The sequence below is a fragment of the Mesoplodon densirostris genome, chromosome 2, assembly GCF_025265405.1.
Source record: "Mesoplodon densirostris isolate mMesDen1 chromosome 2, mMesDen1 primary haplotype, whole genome shotgun sequence".
Lineage (NCBI taxonomy): Eukaryota > Metazoa > Chordata > Mammalia > Artiodactyla > Ziphiidae > Mesoplodon > Mesoplodon densirostris.
The window spans coordinates 192,925,257-192,940,203 of record NC_082662.1 but is presented as its reverse complement, the minus strand read 5'-3'; the positions used below and the strand labels follow the sequence as shown (position 1 = coordinate 192,940,203).

Genomic DNA, 14,947 nt, shown 5'->3' with positions numbered 1-14,947 from the left:
GTCCCAGCATAAAGTAGGTTCTTACTTGTCGAGTGGAAGAACCCACGCTGCTCCACCTCCACCACCATCGGCCAGCTGGCAGGTTTTGTCAGCACCCGTCCGTGAATTTAATATGTTGAAATCATGGGGTAGGCCCGGTCCGAATGGTACTTTTCCCACTTACATGGAAGTATTTTTTTCCCCCTTAATTTATTAGGCTGGAGGACGTGTGCCAGTGTTAGACACACTGATAGAACTTGTTACACGAGGCCGATCTATCCCGGTGCATCTGAATTCTTTACCGAGACTGGAGTCACTAGTAGCTGAGGTTCACGTTTGGAAAGAATGTGCTGCCAAGACATTCCTGACTGAGAATTCATCCTATTCTCTCTTGGAGGTAAGTTTGCAGTTAGCCCACCTACCAGACCTTGGGTCCCCTAGCCTGGCAAAACATGCAGTCCCTCACACACGGAGGTGGTATCACTGACTGATCTATGCTCTAGGAGTTATTTTTCTCAGTGGAGCCAGGGAGATTCTTGTGAGTTTCTACTGAAAGTTTCAATTGAAACTTAGAAGAATCTTGAAATGTTTTCTGCATATGTTTAGGGATAGCATTCACTGTCTAAGGAAGAAATTTTCCTCCTTGAAGTTCCTCAGTTTATTGAAATTGGACGTTTAACCTTGGCCATGCTTCACCACTTGCTTTTAACAAGCTCAATAAAAGATCTCATCCACCTCTCAAAGTGCTATAGTTGCACTTCCTGTGTTTTTTTGTAAGCTGATGCTGGTCGCACATTATGACTGGAATCGTTCTACATCACATTTTTTTACTTACTGTTTGATTGAATCTGGAATCAAAGTCTGTCTTTTTGTGAGATTTCCTTCTTTCTTTCCTCCCTCTCTTCCTTTCTTCCTTCCTTTGTAGAAGAGAGTTTCTGGCTTCAGGGAGGCATGTTACACAGAAAATACTAAGAAACTCACATCCTTCCCACTCCTTAGGCTTTTATTTGGGGACTTCCTAATGCTTCATCTGAAATCCATTTTACCAGCGGTTGTGCTTTGTCCACATTAGGTGCTGTGTCCTCGATGTGATATTGGCCTTTTGGGATTGAAGAGGAAGCAGAGAAAGTTAAAGGAGCCCTTGCCAAGTGGCAAGAAGAGAAGCCCCAGAGTAGAGAGTCTGAGTGACCTGGAGAGAGCTCTGACTGAAAGCAGAGAGACTGCTTCAGCTGTACGTCCTGGGGTTTTTCCTCCTCTTTTCTCCATGGGGGAGGATAATTTCTAACTCTTCTCTTACTGACTGGTCATATTGGGAAGGCAAGTAGAAGAATAACTTTAAAAGTACTCTATTTTACCAAAACGACTTTGGGAGAATTGTTACTTGTAAAAGTTTTGAATGGAAGGTGCGTGGAGGTGCAAAGGATTCAGGGAAGACCTCCCAGGTTCAGAAACAATCTTTCCAGTGCCCGAGGCTTGGTCCAGGGATGCAGACTCAGGACACCCAGGCTAACGGATATGGGAACTGCAATGCCAACTTACTAGTTTACAACAAGAAATACACTTAAAAGGGTACTGGATACTTTTGAGTCTGACCTGAATTTAGCGTAAGCCCTGTTGATTCAAAGATTGTATCATCTTCAGGAAGATGAAGCAGTATCTAGCTAATGTTTAGTGAGCAGAGTATCAGAACAGAAGAAGATAGCTGTGTGATCCGGATGCTTTTTGAAAATTAAAAAAAAAAAATTTTTTTTAATTGAGCTATAGTTGACCTGTAATGTTTAAATTAGTTTCAGTTGTATAGTACAGTGGTTCAGTATATGTATATATTGCAGAATGAGCACTATAAATCTAGTTAATATCCATCACTACACATGGTTACAGTTTTTTTTTCTTGTGATGGGAACTTTTAAGATCTACTCTCTTGGCAACTTTCAAATATGTAACATAGTATTAATGACTATAGTCATACCATGCTGTACATCACATCCTCAGGACTTATTTTGACCTTTTGATCCTCTTCACCCATCTCCCCCACCAGTTGCCTTTGGCAACTGCCAGTCTGTTCTCTGTATCTGTGGGGTGGTTTTTGTTTTGTTTTGTTTTTGTAGATTCCACATATAAGTGAGATCATGCAGTACTTGTCTTTCTCTGACTTACTTCACTTAGCATGATGGTCTCAAAGTTCATCCATGTTCTTGCAAATGGCAGGATTTTCTTCTTTTCTATGGCTGATAATATTCCATTGTATATACACACCACATTTTCTTTATCCATTCATCCATCAGTGGACATGTAGGTTGTTTCCATATCTTGGTTATTGTGAATAATGCTGCACTGGACATGGGGGTACAGATAATCTTTTCAAGTTAGTGTTTTCATTGCCTTTAGATGTATACCCAGAAGTGGAATTTCTGGGTCATATGGTAGTTCTATTATTAGTTTTTAAGGACCGTCCATACTGTTTTCCACAGTGGCTGCGCCAGTTTACATTCCCACCAATAGTGCACGAGGGTTCCCTTGTTTCCACATCCTGCCTAACACTTGTCATTTCTTGTCTTTTTGATGACAGTCATTTTAACAGGTGTGAGGTGATAATCTCAATGCAGTTTTTCTTTTTTTTTTTGCGGCACACGGGCCTCTCACCGCTGCGGCCTCCCCCGTTGCAGAGCACAGGCTCTGGACGCGCAGGCTCAGCGGCCAAGGCCCACGGGCCCAGCCGCTCTGCGGCATGTGGGATCCTCCCGGACCGGGGCACGAACCCGCGTCCCCCTCATCGGCAGGCGGACTCTCAACCACTGCGCCACCAGGGAAGCCCTCAATGCGGTTTTTTTTTTTTTTTTTTTCTTTTTTTTGCGGTATGTGGGCCTCTCACTGTTGTGGCCTCTCCCGTTGCGGAGCACAGGCTCCGGACGCGCAGGCCCAGCGGCCATGGCTCACGGGCCCAGCCGCTCCGCGGCATATGGGATCCTCCCAGACCGGGGCACGAACCCGTATCCCCTGCATCGGCAGGCGGACTCTTAACCACTTGCGCCACCAGGGAGGCCCTCAATGCGGTTTTGATTTGCATTTCCCTGATGATTAGTTATGTTGAGCATCTTATCACGTACCTGTTGTCCATCTGTGTATCTGCTTTGGAAAAATGTCTACTGGATCCTCTGCCCATTTTAATTGGATTTTTGGTTTTGGTAGTGGTGATGTTGTTTTGTTTGTTTGTTTGTGCTATTGAGTTGTATGAGTTCTTCATTGATTGGGGGTATTAACCCCTATCAAATTATAATTTGCCAATATTTTCCACCATTCTGTAAGTTGTCTTTGCATTTTGTTGATGATTTCCTTCCCTGTGCAGAAGCTTTTTGGTTTGATGAAGTCAAACTTTTAGGATGGTTTTGAAGGCACAAAGCATTGTCCATTCCAGAGCAGGAACATACCTGCTACTGGGCCTGGGCTCGTCCTTGGTCCCGGCACCTTCCTTCTGGTCTGATCCTTCGTAGCTGCCTGATCTCTCTTGCGATTGACATGGGATTTCCCTGATGTGTTTGTGTATTTTGACACAGACTTTCTTTGGCATGTTTGTCCCTTACTTCAGGCTCTAATCAGATGCGGCTGCCTGAGCATAATTCTGGTGTTTCCAAGGTGCTACTTTCCACTGTTATGTGGTTCGTTTTTGTAAGGACACTGTCTGTCTTGAGCTTTGCTTGTCTAGTCTTGCTGATCTAGTCTGTGAACCTCTGTACATTACCTATTGATCACTTTGTGATCACATAACCCGTATATGCTGCCTGTACATTGTTTTTAGCTAGAGAAATAAGTAGGTTTCTTAAATAGACCAAAGGTTTGTTAGGTGGTTTACTTCTGGATCTGTTTCTTCCCTAATCCATCATTCATACATTTTCTTCTCTCATCCAGAAGAGTCGATCTGGCCTTAGAACTCAGTTTCCTCTTCTAGTCAATCGGGATGGATCTGGTGGTGGCTGGATCCGATCATCGAGAATGGTTTAACTATGACAAATTAACGTTTTAAGGACTTATTTATAGGAATAGACTTGGGAAAAGAATGGTTCCTGCAGCCTGTAGTTTTTATTTCTAAAGGGGAAGGCTCAGTTTTAAAGGCCTGTGTTTACCCCCTGTTGCTCTGTATTTCTCCCTCAGTGAAGTATTAGGATTTTGGTGGTCCAGCCTTCCGCTGTGGAAGATGGATGTGTTATGTTCGAGGGGGTAGTGACTAACTCTGACATAGCTAGTGATTTGAATTGGTCACCCTTAGGCAGCTTTTACTTCATGGTGGGAGGTGAATAAATCTGTAATGCCTGGACTGGTTTATGTAGTGGGCGCCTGGTCTGTTCACGTAGAAGTCCCTTGTATGGACAGCTTGTACATACTAGTCAGAAACATGTTCAGTGTCACTTCAGCTTTTTGTTGTGAAGCTGATTATGTTTGTGTTTTCAAGTCGCTTATACAGATTAACTGAACTCAGGACTTTGCTGAGACATGGCTCTCAGTTTTAATAGAGAGAAAAGACTTTATAATGAGTATACTTGCCAGTTTCTGCAGAAAAGCAGCTTGCTTTTGTCTCTGCCCTAACGATCTTACAGTGTGTGAGTGTGTGTGTGTGTATCTGAGAAAGGGAAGTCTGGTGAAGTGGCTCTGTTTGATTCTTTCGTGAGGGACCCAGCTTCACTACGCACAGTTCCAGTGTCCAGCACACATATAAGGCCTAATGTTAAAGGCAGTAAGAGACACAGGTTACTACAGCTGTTTAACAGACTTTCTCATCTAAAGTGCCTTTCTGGAGGAACTCAAAAGCTAGTGGAACTGAAAACAAATGGAAAACCTCAGAAATTAATACACCTAGACTGTGAAAAGCCTGTATCCTTCAAGAGAGGTACATTTTCTAAGAGAGAAATGTGTGAGGAAGTTGGACTTCGAAGAATGGTGTGTGTTAGGTAGCTGCTCACACTGAGGGTTTGCTGGGTGCCAGTCAGAGCGTCTGTCACACAGCCCATGTCATCGTCATAGCGGCCCTGTGAGGTGGGCACTGCTACTGACTCTACTTCATACGTGTGGAAATTTAGCCACAGTGGATGTTGTTGCCCACCTGACTTAGTGAGGCAGGCAGAGTCTACTCTGGAGCCCGGTGTTCTTAGCCACCAGGACCCTAGTTTTAGGAGAAGGCTGCGTTCTCTGTGACATTGTCCCTGATTGTTATCTCCTTTCTAGATGGCAACGCTTGGGGAAGCCCGCTTACGAGAAATGGAAGCCTTGCAGTCTCTCAGACAAGCCAATGAGGGAAAGTTGCTGTCGCCAGTCCAGGATGTGGAGATGAGGGTCTGCCTGTGTCAGAAGGCACCAGCTGCCCCCATGATCCAGTGTGAACTCTGCAGGGATGCTTTCCACACCGGCTGTGTGGCGGTACCCAGTATTGCGCAGGGCCCCCGGATCTGGCTGTGTCCCCATTGTCGGAGGTCAGAGAAACCTCCACTAGAGAAAATTCTGCCCCTGCTGGCCTCCCTCCAGCGTATCCGAGTGCGCCTTCCCGAGGGAGATGCGCTGCGGTATATGATTGAAAGAACCGTGAACTGGCAGCACAGAGCCCGACAGCTGCTCTCGTCAGGTAACCTCCAGCCCACGCAGGAGCGAGCGGGCTCAGGACTGTTATGTGGCAGGTGGCAGGCCTCCGCAGGACAGGCGCCAGAGACGAGCAAGGTGAGCCGGAACTCTCCTTCGCTGGTTATCGGACTCAGCTCTGGACCTTCTTCCGGAGCTGGTAGCTCTGGGGGTGCCGCCGGTACCGGCACCCGCTTTACCTTCGAGGGTTGCGTGCACCTGCCACGTTGCCTCAGTTCCCTCTGCTCCCGATAGCCGGGCACGCTTGCTGTGGAGATTTCACCTCTTCATATGCGCATGTGATTTTCCATTGATGTGTGTGAACCAGATGTATTTTTAATATACATGTGGGGTTTTTTTTTGGTTTTGTTGTTTTTTTTTTTTTTGCGGTACGCGGACCTCTCACTGTTGTGGCCTCTCCCGTTGCGGAGCACAGGCTCTGGACGCGCAGGCTCAGCGGCCATGGCTCACGGGCCCAGCCGCTCCGCGGCATGTGGGACCCTCCCAGACCAGGGCACGAACCCGTGTCCCCCGCATCAGCAGGCGGACTCCCAACCACTGCACCACCAGGGAAGCCCAATATACATGTGTTTTAAAATTCTTTGCTTGGCTGTTTTTTCCCTGCTTCCTCTCGTGTAAGTCACCGAGGAGAAAGGGGAAGTGCCTCCTCCTGTCTCTTGTTGCCTTTTGAGGAAGAAGAGGTTTTGAGGTATCTTGAGTGTTAGTAAGTTGCTTCAGAGCAGAGGTGGTGGGTTTCATACCATCTGTGATCTTTCTTCCAAAGCCAGATTCCCCTGAGCGTCACTGGGACGGCCGGGCTTCTGTCTCCTTCCGTGGGAGATGAGGAGTGCAGCCAGGCAGGCAGTACTCAGGCCTCTCATCATGTTAACCTGGTGACTTCCAAGTCTGGCAGGTTCTCTTGCAGATACTACGTGTCCCTTGTGCTGCACCGGCAGAGATGTGTGAAGTGTAGGAGTTGAAGGTCATACAGATTAGAGACGAGGACAGAAGATTGGTCTCTGTTGTATTTGTTTTCTTGTCTTTTTAATTTCTCCCCAGGCTTCCGAAATACAGTGCCTGGCACTTAGCAAACGATGTGTTACATTTTTGTCTCATAGTTGAGTTGTGGGTATTTGGGTAGCCTACATTGGAGACATTTGTGTTCCTTACACAGGATGGATGTACTAGGAGTTCACCTATGTTAATAAAAGGGAAAGACACAGCTGTTATTTACTTACTAATTTGTGGTCAAAGGACTGTTTCTCCCAGCTCCTCTGATAAGCTCTGGTGAAGGTAGGGACGTGGATGTGAATACTGTCTGGCAGTTCCTCAGTTGGTTTACCCAGAGCGGGTGCATGGCTGTGTCAGTGGGGTTAGAATCTTCAGAAGGAGGATTACCTAGAGATTAAAACGCCGTGCGATCTGTTTCCACACAGAGAAAGTGACTGATTTCCCAGTGGTGCTCTTGACCTCTGCAGTCAGTCCAGGTACACCCAGGAAGGCCAAAGGCTTGCTGGATATGAGTTGGTTCGGCCAGATCTGAGTTGCCAGGAGACTTCTTTCAGTTTGGGAAAATCCAGTCTTTCTCTCTGCTGGTGGCTGCCTGATACCCCAAGCTGCCTCCCTTGGGCTGGTGGGAGTGGTCTAGCCCTGGAGAAGCCTCACTGTACGATGTTCTCCTTCCGCCAGCTATCTCAGCCTCCTGGCTCCACGTCCTTCTCCTTACCTGGTGACTGGGACAGCAGAACCTCATATTTACACTCTCCCTTCTCTACTGGACGGAGCTGTATCCCCCTCCACGGTCTGTATTTATTATTATCATCACCATTATTATTGTTATGATTTTGAGGGCTGAATAGTAAAAAGGGATCGTGCAGTAGGTTTTTGTTGCACATAAACCAGGAACCATTAAAAAGGATTTTATCCTCATACGTAGGGTATGGATTACTATGCGTTTGCAAGGTAGGAGAAGAATCGTAGTTACAGGCTCATAAATGCAAAAGAGACAGAAAGGAAGTCTTTATATCCATTGTTTTCAGGGGTGAAAGGGTTCATGCCATGCCAACTGATAATTAAACCCCAGGCATCGTGGTCATCAGATGCTAAGTCATGGGTTCCCTTGTTGCTTCATTATGTAGGAGACTTGAGGGGGCTCTAGAGACCCTGCCTCCTTCCTCCTGTCCTTCCTTGAGGGCGACTCTCCCCGATGAGTTCTGCCTGGAACCCTGGGCCCGCTCAGAGTGCCCAGGCCCTGGCTCTTCTGTGCTTCTGTGAAAGCAGAGGTATCTCCCTCCTGCATTAGCAGGAGTCCTCCTAGTCATTGATAGACTTACACAGTCCAGTTTGGGCCTGCTACGCTGTGGCTCTGGGCCTGTGGAGTGAACCTCACTTGAAGGGAAAGGGTGGTAATGGGAGCGGTGGTCTTCCCTCACTCTTGTCTCAGGTGGGTGTCACCGTGATCTGGTCTGGTCTCCGACAGGTCTAAGCCCAGAAGTGAGTGAGCTGTTGATGGAGGCCCAGCTGCTCCAGGTGTCCCTTCCTGAAATTCAGGAGCTCTACCAGACGCTACTGGCAAAGCCCAGCCCTGCGCAGCAAGCTGACCGCAGCTCTCCAGTGAGACCCAGCAGTGAGAAGGTGGGCGTCGGGGTCTGGGCGGCAGCGTGCTTCAGAGTGTCATCATCCATCAATAGCTCGGGGACGAGATGCTGTCTTTGGTCGAGGAAAGGATGCAGACCACCTACCCCACAGCCCTGTTCCAACGGCTGTCACTGAGCACTTTGGGCTCACAACCTGGATTTTGATGCTGGTTTTTAAGCCACTGTGTGAAATTGTTTTTTCTTTTTAGCAAGGTGTGCTTCTCATCATTTCCATGTGATAATAGCTAGAAGCAGGATTATTTTTCTTCAGTAAGAGAATTACTGTAGAGATGAAAATGTAATTATAGCTGGAAAGGCCTTTGGGATAAAGCCTTCATTCTTGGAGTCAACATGTAACAAATGCTTTAACTCTTCTAAACCAAACCCAACAGCCGGTGTGAGGACCAGGTGACTAGACCAAGGGTACCCTTTTTTTGTTTGTTTGTTTTTTGGGTATTTTTTGGCCACACCGCACGGCATACGGGATCTTTAGTTCTCCGACTAGGGATTGAACCCATGCCCCCTGCAGTGGAAGCGAGGAGTCTTAACCACTGGACCGCCAGGGAAGTCCCAAGGGTGCCCATTTTGAGTGCTGACTTACTTGAAGGGGATAACTAATAATGTCCTGTTTCTTAGCAGCGTAAGATGCTGCTGCTGCTGCTTCCTGTGAGTGAACTTACTGACCTGTAACATTTAAGGCCCCTGAGAATGTAGTCAGATAGGGAGGAATCTCACTGAAAACAGCATGAGGGCAGACGCTGGCATTTAGGAGTTGTTTTTCATTATGACACCAAATAGTGTAGCACTGTTATCAGCTATGTTCAGTTAATGCACCTTCCTCCTATAAGGGGTGGAGATGTGCATAAAGAAGCAAGGTATTGCCTTGGTTCCTTAGCTGTCTGTGGGTTATTAACACCTAGATAGAAACTCTCTGGACGTCAGGCACTTCCTCGTGGGTTTGGCCAAAAGAATGTGGCATCTCCCATCTCCCAGAGCTGGTTGGCTAATTTGAAACGAATTGTGTCTGTGACATTTCTGTTTTCCAGTGTTGCTTTGGTAGACTAAACAGTGAAGTTAGGTGGTCCTGTAGGATGTGAAGGGGGGTGGGGTGGGGTGCAGCACATGTCGGTGTCAATGGGGAGCACCTGCTTCTCGTGCAGCCGGTTCTTAGCATCGTTGGTTTTGGCGAGAGGCTAAATGGAGTTTGCCATCTTCCACCCAGAGTGACGGCTGCCGTGGGAAGCGAGACGGAGTCAGCGGCCTCGAGAGCAAAGTAAAGAGACGCCTGGAAAGAGAAGGTCTCTCCAGTGAGCGGTGGGATCGAGTCGCCAAATTGCGGACCCCTAAAAAGAAGAGGATCAAACTGAGCCACCGCAAGGACACGAACAGTTTCAAGTTAGAGCGGGCGCGTGGCTATGAGCTGGTCCCTTCTGCCGACACTCAGTCCCTGCCCTCAGACACGTCCTGCTCGGAGCAGGAGGACTCTGGGGACGAGGACGCCGTCTGCCCGGCCGTGAGCTGCCTGCAGCCAGAAGGAGACGAGGTCAGTGAGGTTTGGGCCATGGAGGACGTGCGTTCCCTTAACTCAGAAACCCTGTAAGCTACAGCTCACCTGGCCGGGTCTCTCTCCTGCTTACCTGCCTTGAGCCGATCTGAGTGGATTGCTCACCCTCCCCCACTGGTACCTCTGCTCTCACATGGTTCCTGGGTCTTCTCCCTTTTCTTGAAGAAACTCTTCCTCCTCCCTTTTTCCTTTTCCTGCTCCTCCAGCTTTCACCGCCCGGCGCTAAGAAGGTGGGAGGGATGCTGCTACCACGCCCTTTGCTTCCGTGTCACAGGGCTGCGCTGTCTTAGCCCCAGAGCAGTCACCACTTGAAGACTGGCTTTGACTCGGTCGCTTGGGCTGCTGTGCCCGAGGTCCCAGCGCTGGGGCAGTGGCCTGCCCGGTGTCTGTCAGGCCTGTTCTTCCCCTGAAAACCCCGTCTCCCTGCTCTCTGTAACCAGGTGGACTGGGTCCAGTGTGATGGCAGCTGCAATCGGTGGTTCCATCAGGTCTGTGTTGGTGTCTCTCCCGAGACGGCCGAGGAGGAGGACTACGTGTGCGCGTGCTGTGCGGCGACGGACGCGCCAGGCCGGAGATAAAACAAACAGACCCTAACTGTAATTCAGGACTCGGCCAGAGGACTCCTCCAGTGTCGCAGCAAAGCTGCAGGACTGGCATTCAAACCAGCCTGTGAACGGTGCTATTTCTATTCCTTACGGGATCATTTTTCCAGAACTCTTTGAAAAAAAGAAAAAAACGACTAAAAAAAATTTTTGACACTTTTTGTATTTTTTTCCTTAAGAGCTGTTTGTGATTGTTGAGGTTTGAAATGCTGACTGTTTTTTGCAGGGGTTCCCACCAATGTGGAAGGATTGGAGCTTGCACCTTTTCATGTACAGCATTAAAGTCTTACCTCTTTCTGGGGTTTACCGGCTTAAGAGTCCAACTCAGTTTCAGTGCCCAGAAGAGCACCAGAAATTCCAGTAAATCCTCATTTGAGGGATTTCTCTCTTGTTTACTCTGTTACCATATTGGGGAGCTTAAGTTTTTCACTTTTGGGGTTTTTGTTTGTTTCTTTTATCCACTTTTCTTTTTTTCCTGGTAGACTAGGTTTATTTATCTAAGCAATAACTTCCATGTTGGTTTCAGTGGCTGGAATTAAAACAAAACAAACTTCCAAACAGCGTGTGGGTGCTTTAGCATCTGGTTGATGTCAGAACGCAAACGTCTAGTTTCTAGTGTCACTGGTGACCTAGTGACATAGAAAAGAGGCTGCTCTCTAAGTACCTGCCACAGCTGTATTTTGGCTTTCTCCTTGCTCCTTCCCTCCTCGCCTGTTTTTTTGGTAGCTTGTATCAAAAAATGTTGCAGTTTATATTGTGGAATAAATCCTTGGTCCTAATATAACACTACATGCTGGTTATTTAGAGCCATGAGCCTACATCTGCTTCTGCCCCTCCACCTGTGGGCTTTGAAGAGCAGAGGGGTTGCTTGCTTTTGCCTCTGCCCAGCCAGGCTGCAGTAGCGGTGGATGGTAGCCTGCAGACCTTAGGGGATTCTTCTGTATCCTGCTCTGTTCAGTGGGCCATATGCCTCCAGTCCGCACTAACAAAGAGACCCCCCTTTCCTCCCGTCTTCAAGGAATAGAACCTGTCTTTAAAGCCATGCTATTTTTAAGTAAGCTTTCTCAGAATGTTGGCAAATCATTCCAGTCCTCACATCGGCCCTCCTTGTGGGAATGATATCTTTATTATATTTGAATTGACGGGGAAACTTGGTTTAGGGTTGAGATGTCAGAAGGGGAGACGAAAGGAGAGTGCACCCTCACAGAGAGCTAGGAGGGTGTGGGTCAAGGAAACACTTGTGAACACGCAGGCTCTGCCCTCTCGCTTTCCTTGCTGTCTCTCTCTCTCTCTCTCTCTCACTGTTGTTACTGGTCATGGATGGCTCACAGCCTTTCCCTGCCTTTTCTTTTTAAAGGACTCTGTTCTGCAGTGGAGAAGACATTCTGGTGAACAGACTCTTGCTTGCTGTTTGCTATCCTGTTGCTAATAATACCTGTTTTCCCTCCATTCTGTAGCCATAAACCTGAAGATGGGTAGAAACAGTGGGTCTTTAATAAAACAAACAAAAAAAAACAGCAGTTTGTGATGTAGCAGAGATTTAAATGTGTACTGCCCCCTTTTATGCAATTCAGATAATTAAACCTCTTTAAGAATGACTTTGAATCGTCTGCAGTTTTCCCAGAGTTGTCATATTTTCTCCTTGTCTGATGGGCTTCTGGGGCCAGTGGAGAAGAACAATCTCAGAGTCCCACCTGGAGTGGCAGGGGTTTTGGCCTTTTTTTTTTTTTTTTTTTCATTGACGTGTAGTTGATTCACAACGTTGTGCCAATCTCTGCTGGTTTCTGGCCTTTTTAAGCACCCCGATTCTTAGACTCCCCGACATTGGGGCACGATGCTGACTCTCCCAGTTCCACGGAGAACATAAGCTTAAAGGGGACTTTGCTCCTGGAATAAAGCCTTTGCCTGTAGGGAGCTTCTGCCCATCTGGTGTGCACCTCCCCTGCCCCACAAGCTTTTCTTCTTCACCTGGAGGGTGGTTCGCAGTCCCTGACAGTAGCACTCTTGTGCTGAAGAGTCTCTGCCCCGGGTGGGGGGTGGGGGCAGGAGTGTGTGTATGTAAACCACCTCCCCCCAGGGGGGGCCATGGTCTGTTACACACATCGGTACTGAAGTTAAAGGCCTGTCACGTGCCAGCAGTTATCCTGCTAGTGAATGACGACGGCTCTCCTGGAGCCTCCATCCTACCTGCACGCCAGCACGACGTGGAAACACGGACCCCCGACGGACGCCTTCTGTGAGGGCCCCACCGAGACCCCGGAGTGGGTGTGTTATCTACAAACCGTGCTTGTGCGTGTGAGCTGTGAGGCTGGCCTGTACCCTCGTGGATACCCGAGGCAACACGCGCGAGACGGTAACACACGCAAGCTGACACTGTTCCGTCCCGGGTCTTGCAGCTGCGTGAGGTGTGAGGAAGAAAGAAAGGGCTGAGTGAGATTGGAGCCTAAGCCAGGAGGGCACGTGGGTGAAGAAAGAATCTGGTGCCCCCGCCTCAGCGCCGTGACTACTGTGTTTGTTTTTCCTCCCAAGTCAGGCTGTAGGATCTCTCACCGAGCGCAAAGGGCTTGCCTGTGTGTCGCCTCTATCCTGGAAGAAGACTGGGGTTTGCACGCACTGTAAAAGGAAGGTCTGCTGCTTTACCGCTTCATTTCAGCGTCCTGGGAGGAGGGGCTCGTTTACCCCTCTCAGAGTGAATCTGAAGCCAGAGACGCCACCTGAGGTGGTGGCAGTTGGTAGAAACCTGCTTTGTTCTGCCTGCACGCTCTAGTAACGAGAGGCAGAGGTGTTCGTGAGACTTGGGGTCTTCGGTGGAAGCATGGGTCCCTGGGCAGGGGTAAGCCTGCGGACAGGGTGGGTGTCGCCCGGAGGGCTGAAGCCCGGCTCCCCTGTGCCTCTGGTTGGGCTCTCATCACGGGCCCCCGCCGCTCCTTTAGTCTCACCGCCCTCTCGAATGGAGACCCGCTTTCAGCTTGCACCAGGCCTTCGTGCCTGTGGGTGTTTCTCTGGGCTCGGCCCCACCTGGGGTTCCTGCCACGTGACACAGACTGGGGTGGACTGTCGACGCCATGTACCTGGGACAGGAGGCGGAATGGCACAGCAGGGATTTTAGCCATCGTTGCCTGTTGCCCTTCAGTACCTGTGCCCAGTCTGTGCTGCGCGTTGGCCTCTGTTAGAATGGTCCTTCCTCTGTGTAAAGATGCAGAGAACACAGTTCCTTCCTGCTGGACTTCGCCTGTTGGGAAGAAGAGCCCGGTGCCTTTCCTTGAGCACCGGGGCGATGGCTCCCATCTTCCGCCCTCTCCAGCCCAGGACGTGGATCCTTTGAGGCCCTCGACTCCTCTGGGCGGTTCTGTGGGACAGAGAAGCTGCCTGGGCAAGACGTCGTATGAAGTCGTACCATCATAAATCCACTTCCAAAGCATAATGAGCCCATCTGTAAAGTGTACCTTTTACTTCTTCCAAATTTCTGTAAACATTTTCATGTTTCAAGATTGCTTACCTAGGAATACATCTTCACCTTTTTATCAGTTAGGATGGAACCTTTAGATGGTGACCCAGCTCCCTCTTCTGTTCTGGGCTACTTGTACTAGGATGAAGGGTGGCCAAGCGATGTGCTCTTATTTTCAGGAGGACCCGCTGCGTTGGATGGAGGAATGGGATTGCGAGGTCGTTGGAGCTGCTGCAGGTGAGTGGAGGCCAAAGGACTCTTCTTTCTGTTTCCCTTGAATGGGAACACAGAGAACTTTAAAATGGCCTTTCTCAGGGAGCAAGGTTATTTGCTCTATTGAAAAGAAATGCCCAAGACACCCTCTCCCCGCACAGAGATGTGGGGCTCCTGCAAGCTCCCCTAGCCGGATGTTGGGGTCGGGGGGAGTGTGGGTTCGAAAGCACTGGCTCCTGTCTGCCCGTGATCCTGGTAGGAACACACACAGAAGGAGGCCCCTTCTGCATAGGGCCGGAACAGGTCGTTGGACAGTTCATCAAGAAGTCAGTTAACGGATGAAAAATGATATGCTTACCTAAGTTGTATGTCCATCCACTTAAGAAACTAAAATTGAGAAAAATCAGTTTGGAGAGGCAAAGGCTTTTCTTCACAGTAATCACATGCGTTGTCTATGATTTTCAGTTTCGGCTTCCTTTAAAATGGATAAAGAATTTAGACATGGTGAAGGAGTTTGACTTTAGAATTCAAGATACTTATTTTCTCCAATCTTTTTTTTTTTTTTTTTTTTTTTTTTTTGCTGTACGCGGGCCTCTCACTGCTGTGGCCTCTCCCGTTGCGGAGCACAGGCTCCGGACACACAGGCTCCACGGCCATGGCTCGCGGGCCCAGCCGCTCCGCGGCACGTGGGATCTTCCGGGATCGGGGCACGAACCCGTGTCCCCTGCATCGGCAGGCGGACTCTCAACCACTGCGCCACCAGGGAAGCCCTCTCCAATCTTTTGTTAAGAGTTTTCACCTGTACCTAATTTAACAGCAACTTTTTAAAGCAACTCAATCTAGTTTTTATAAAAACAACTCTTCACACTCATAGGTTTATGTAATAATCAAAACATAATGG

General features: G+C 48.7%; 1 protein-coding gene across 2 annotated transcripts in view; it reads left to right on the top strand.

Annotated features, from left to right (window-relative positions):
* The window catches only part of KDM5B (lysine demethylase 5B), a 73,849-nt gene extending 61,881 nt beyond the window's left edge, over positions 1-11,968 (top strand). The window contains exons 21-27 of one of the 2 annotated variants that reach the window (XM_060091520.1): positions 197-376; positions 1,052-1,210; positions 5,197-5,682; positions 7,273-7,384; positions 8,063-8,217; positions 9,442-9,762; positions 11,743-11,968. In XM_060091520.1, the coding sequence (XP_059947503.1) occupies positions 197-376; positions 1,052-1,210; positions 5,197-5,682; positions 7,273-7,384; positions 8,063-8,217; positions 9,442-9,762; positions 11,743-11,814 (1,485 nt within the window). In that variant the 3' untranslated portion in view covers positions 11,815-11,968. Of the gene's footprint in view, positions 1-196; positions 377-1,051; positions 1,211-5,196; positions 5,683-7,272; positions 7,385-8,062; positions 8,218-9,441; positions 9,763-10,223 lie in introns of both variants that reach the window. The other variant, XM_060091519.1, reaches the window with a different exon arrangement.
* The last annotated feature ends 2,979 nt before the right edge of the window (positions 11,969-14,947 follow it).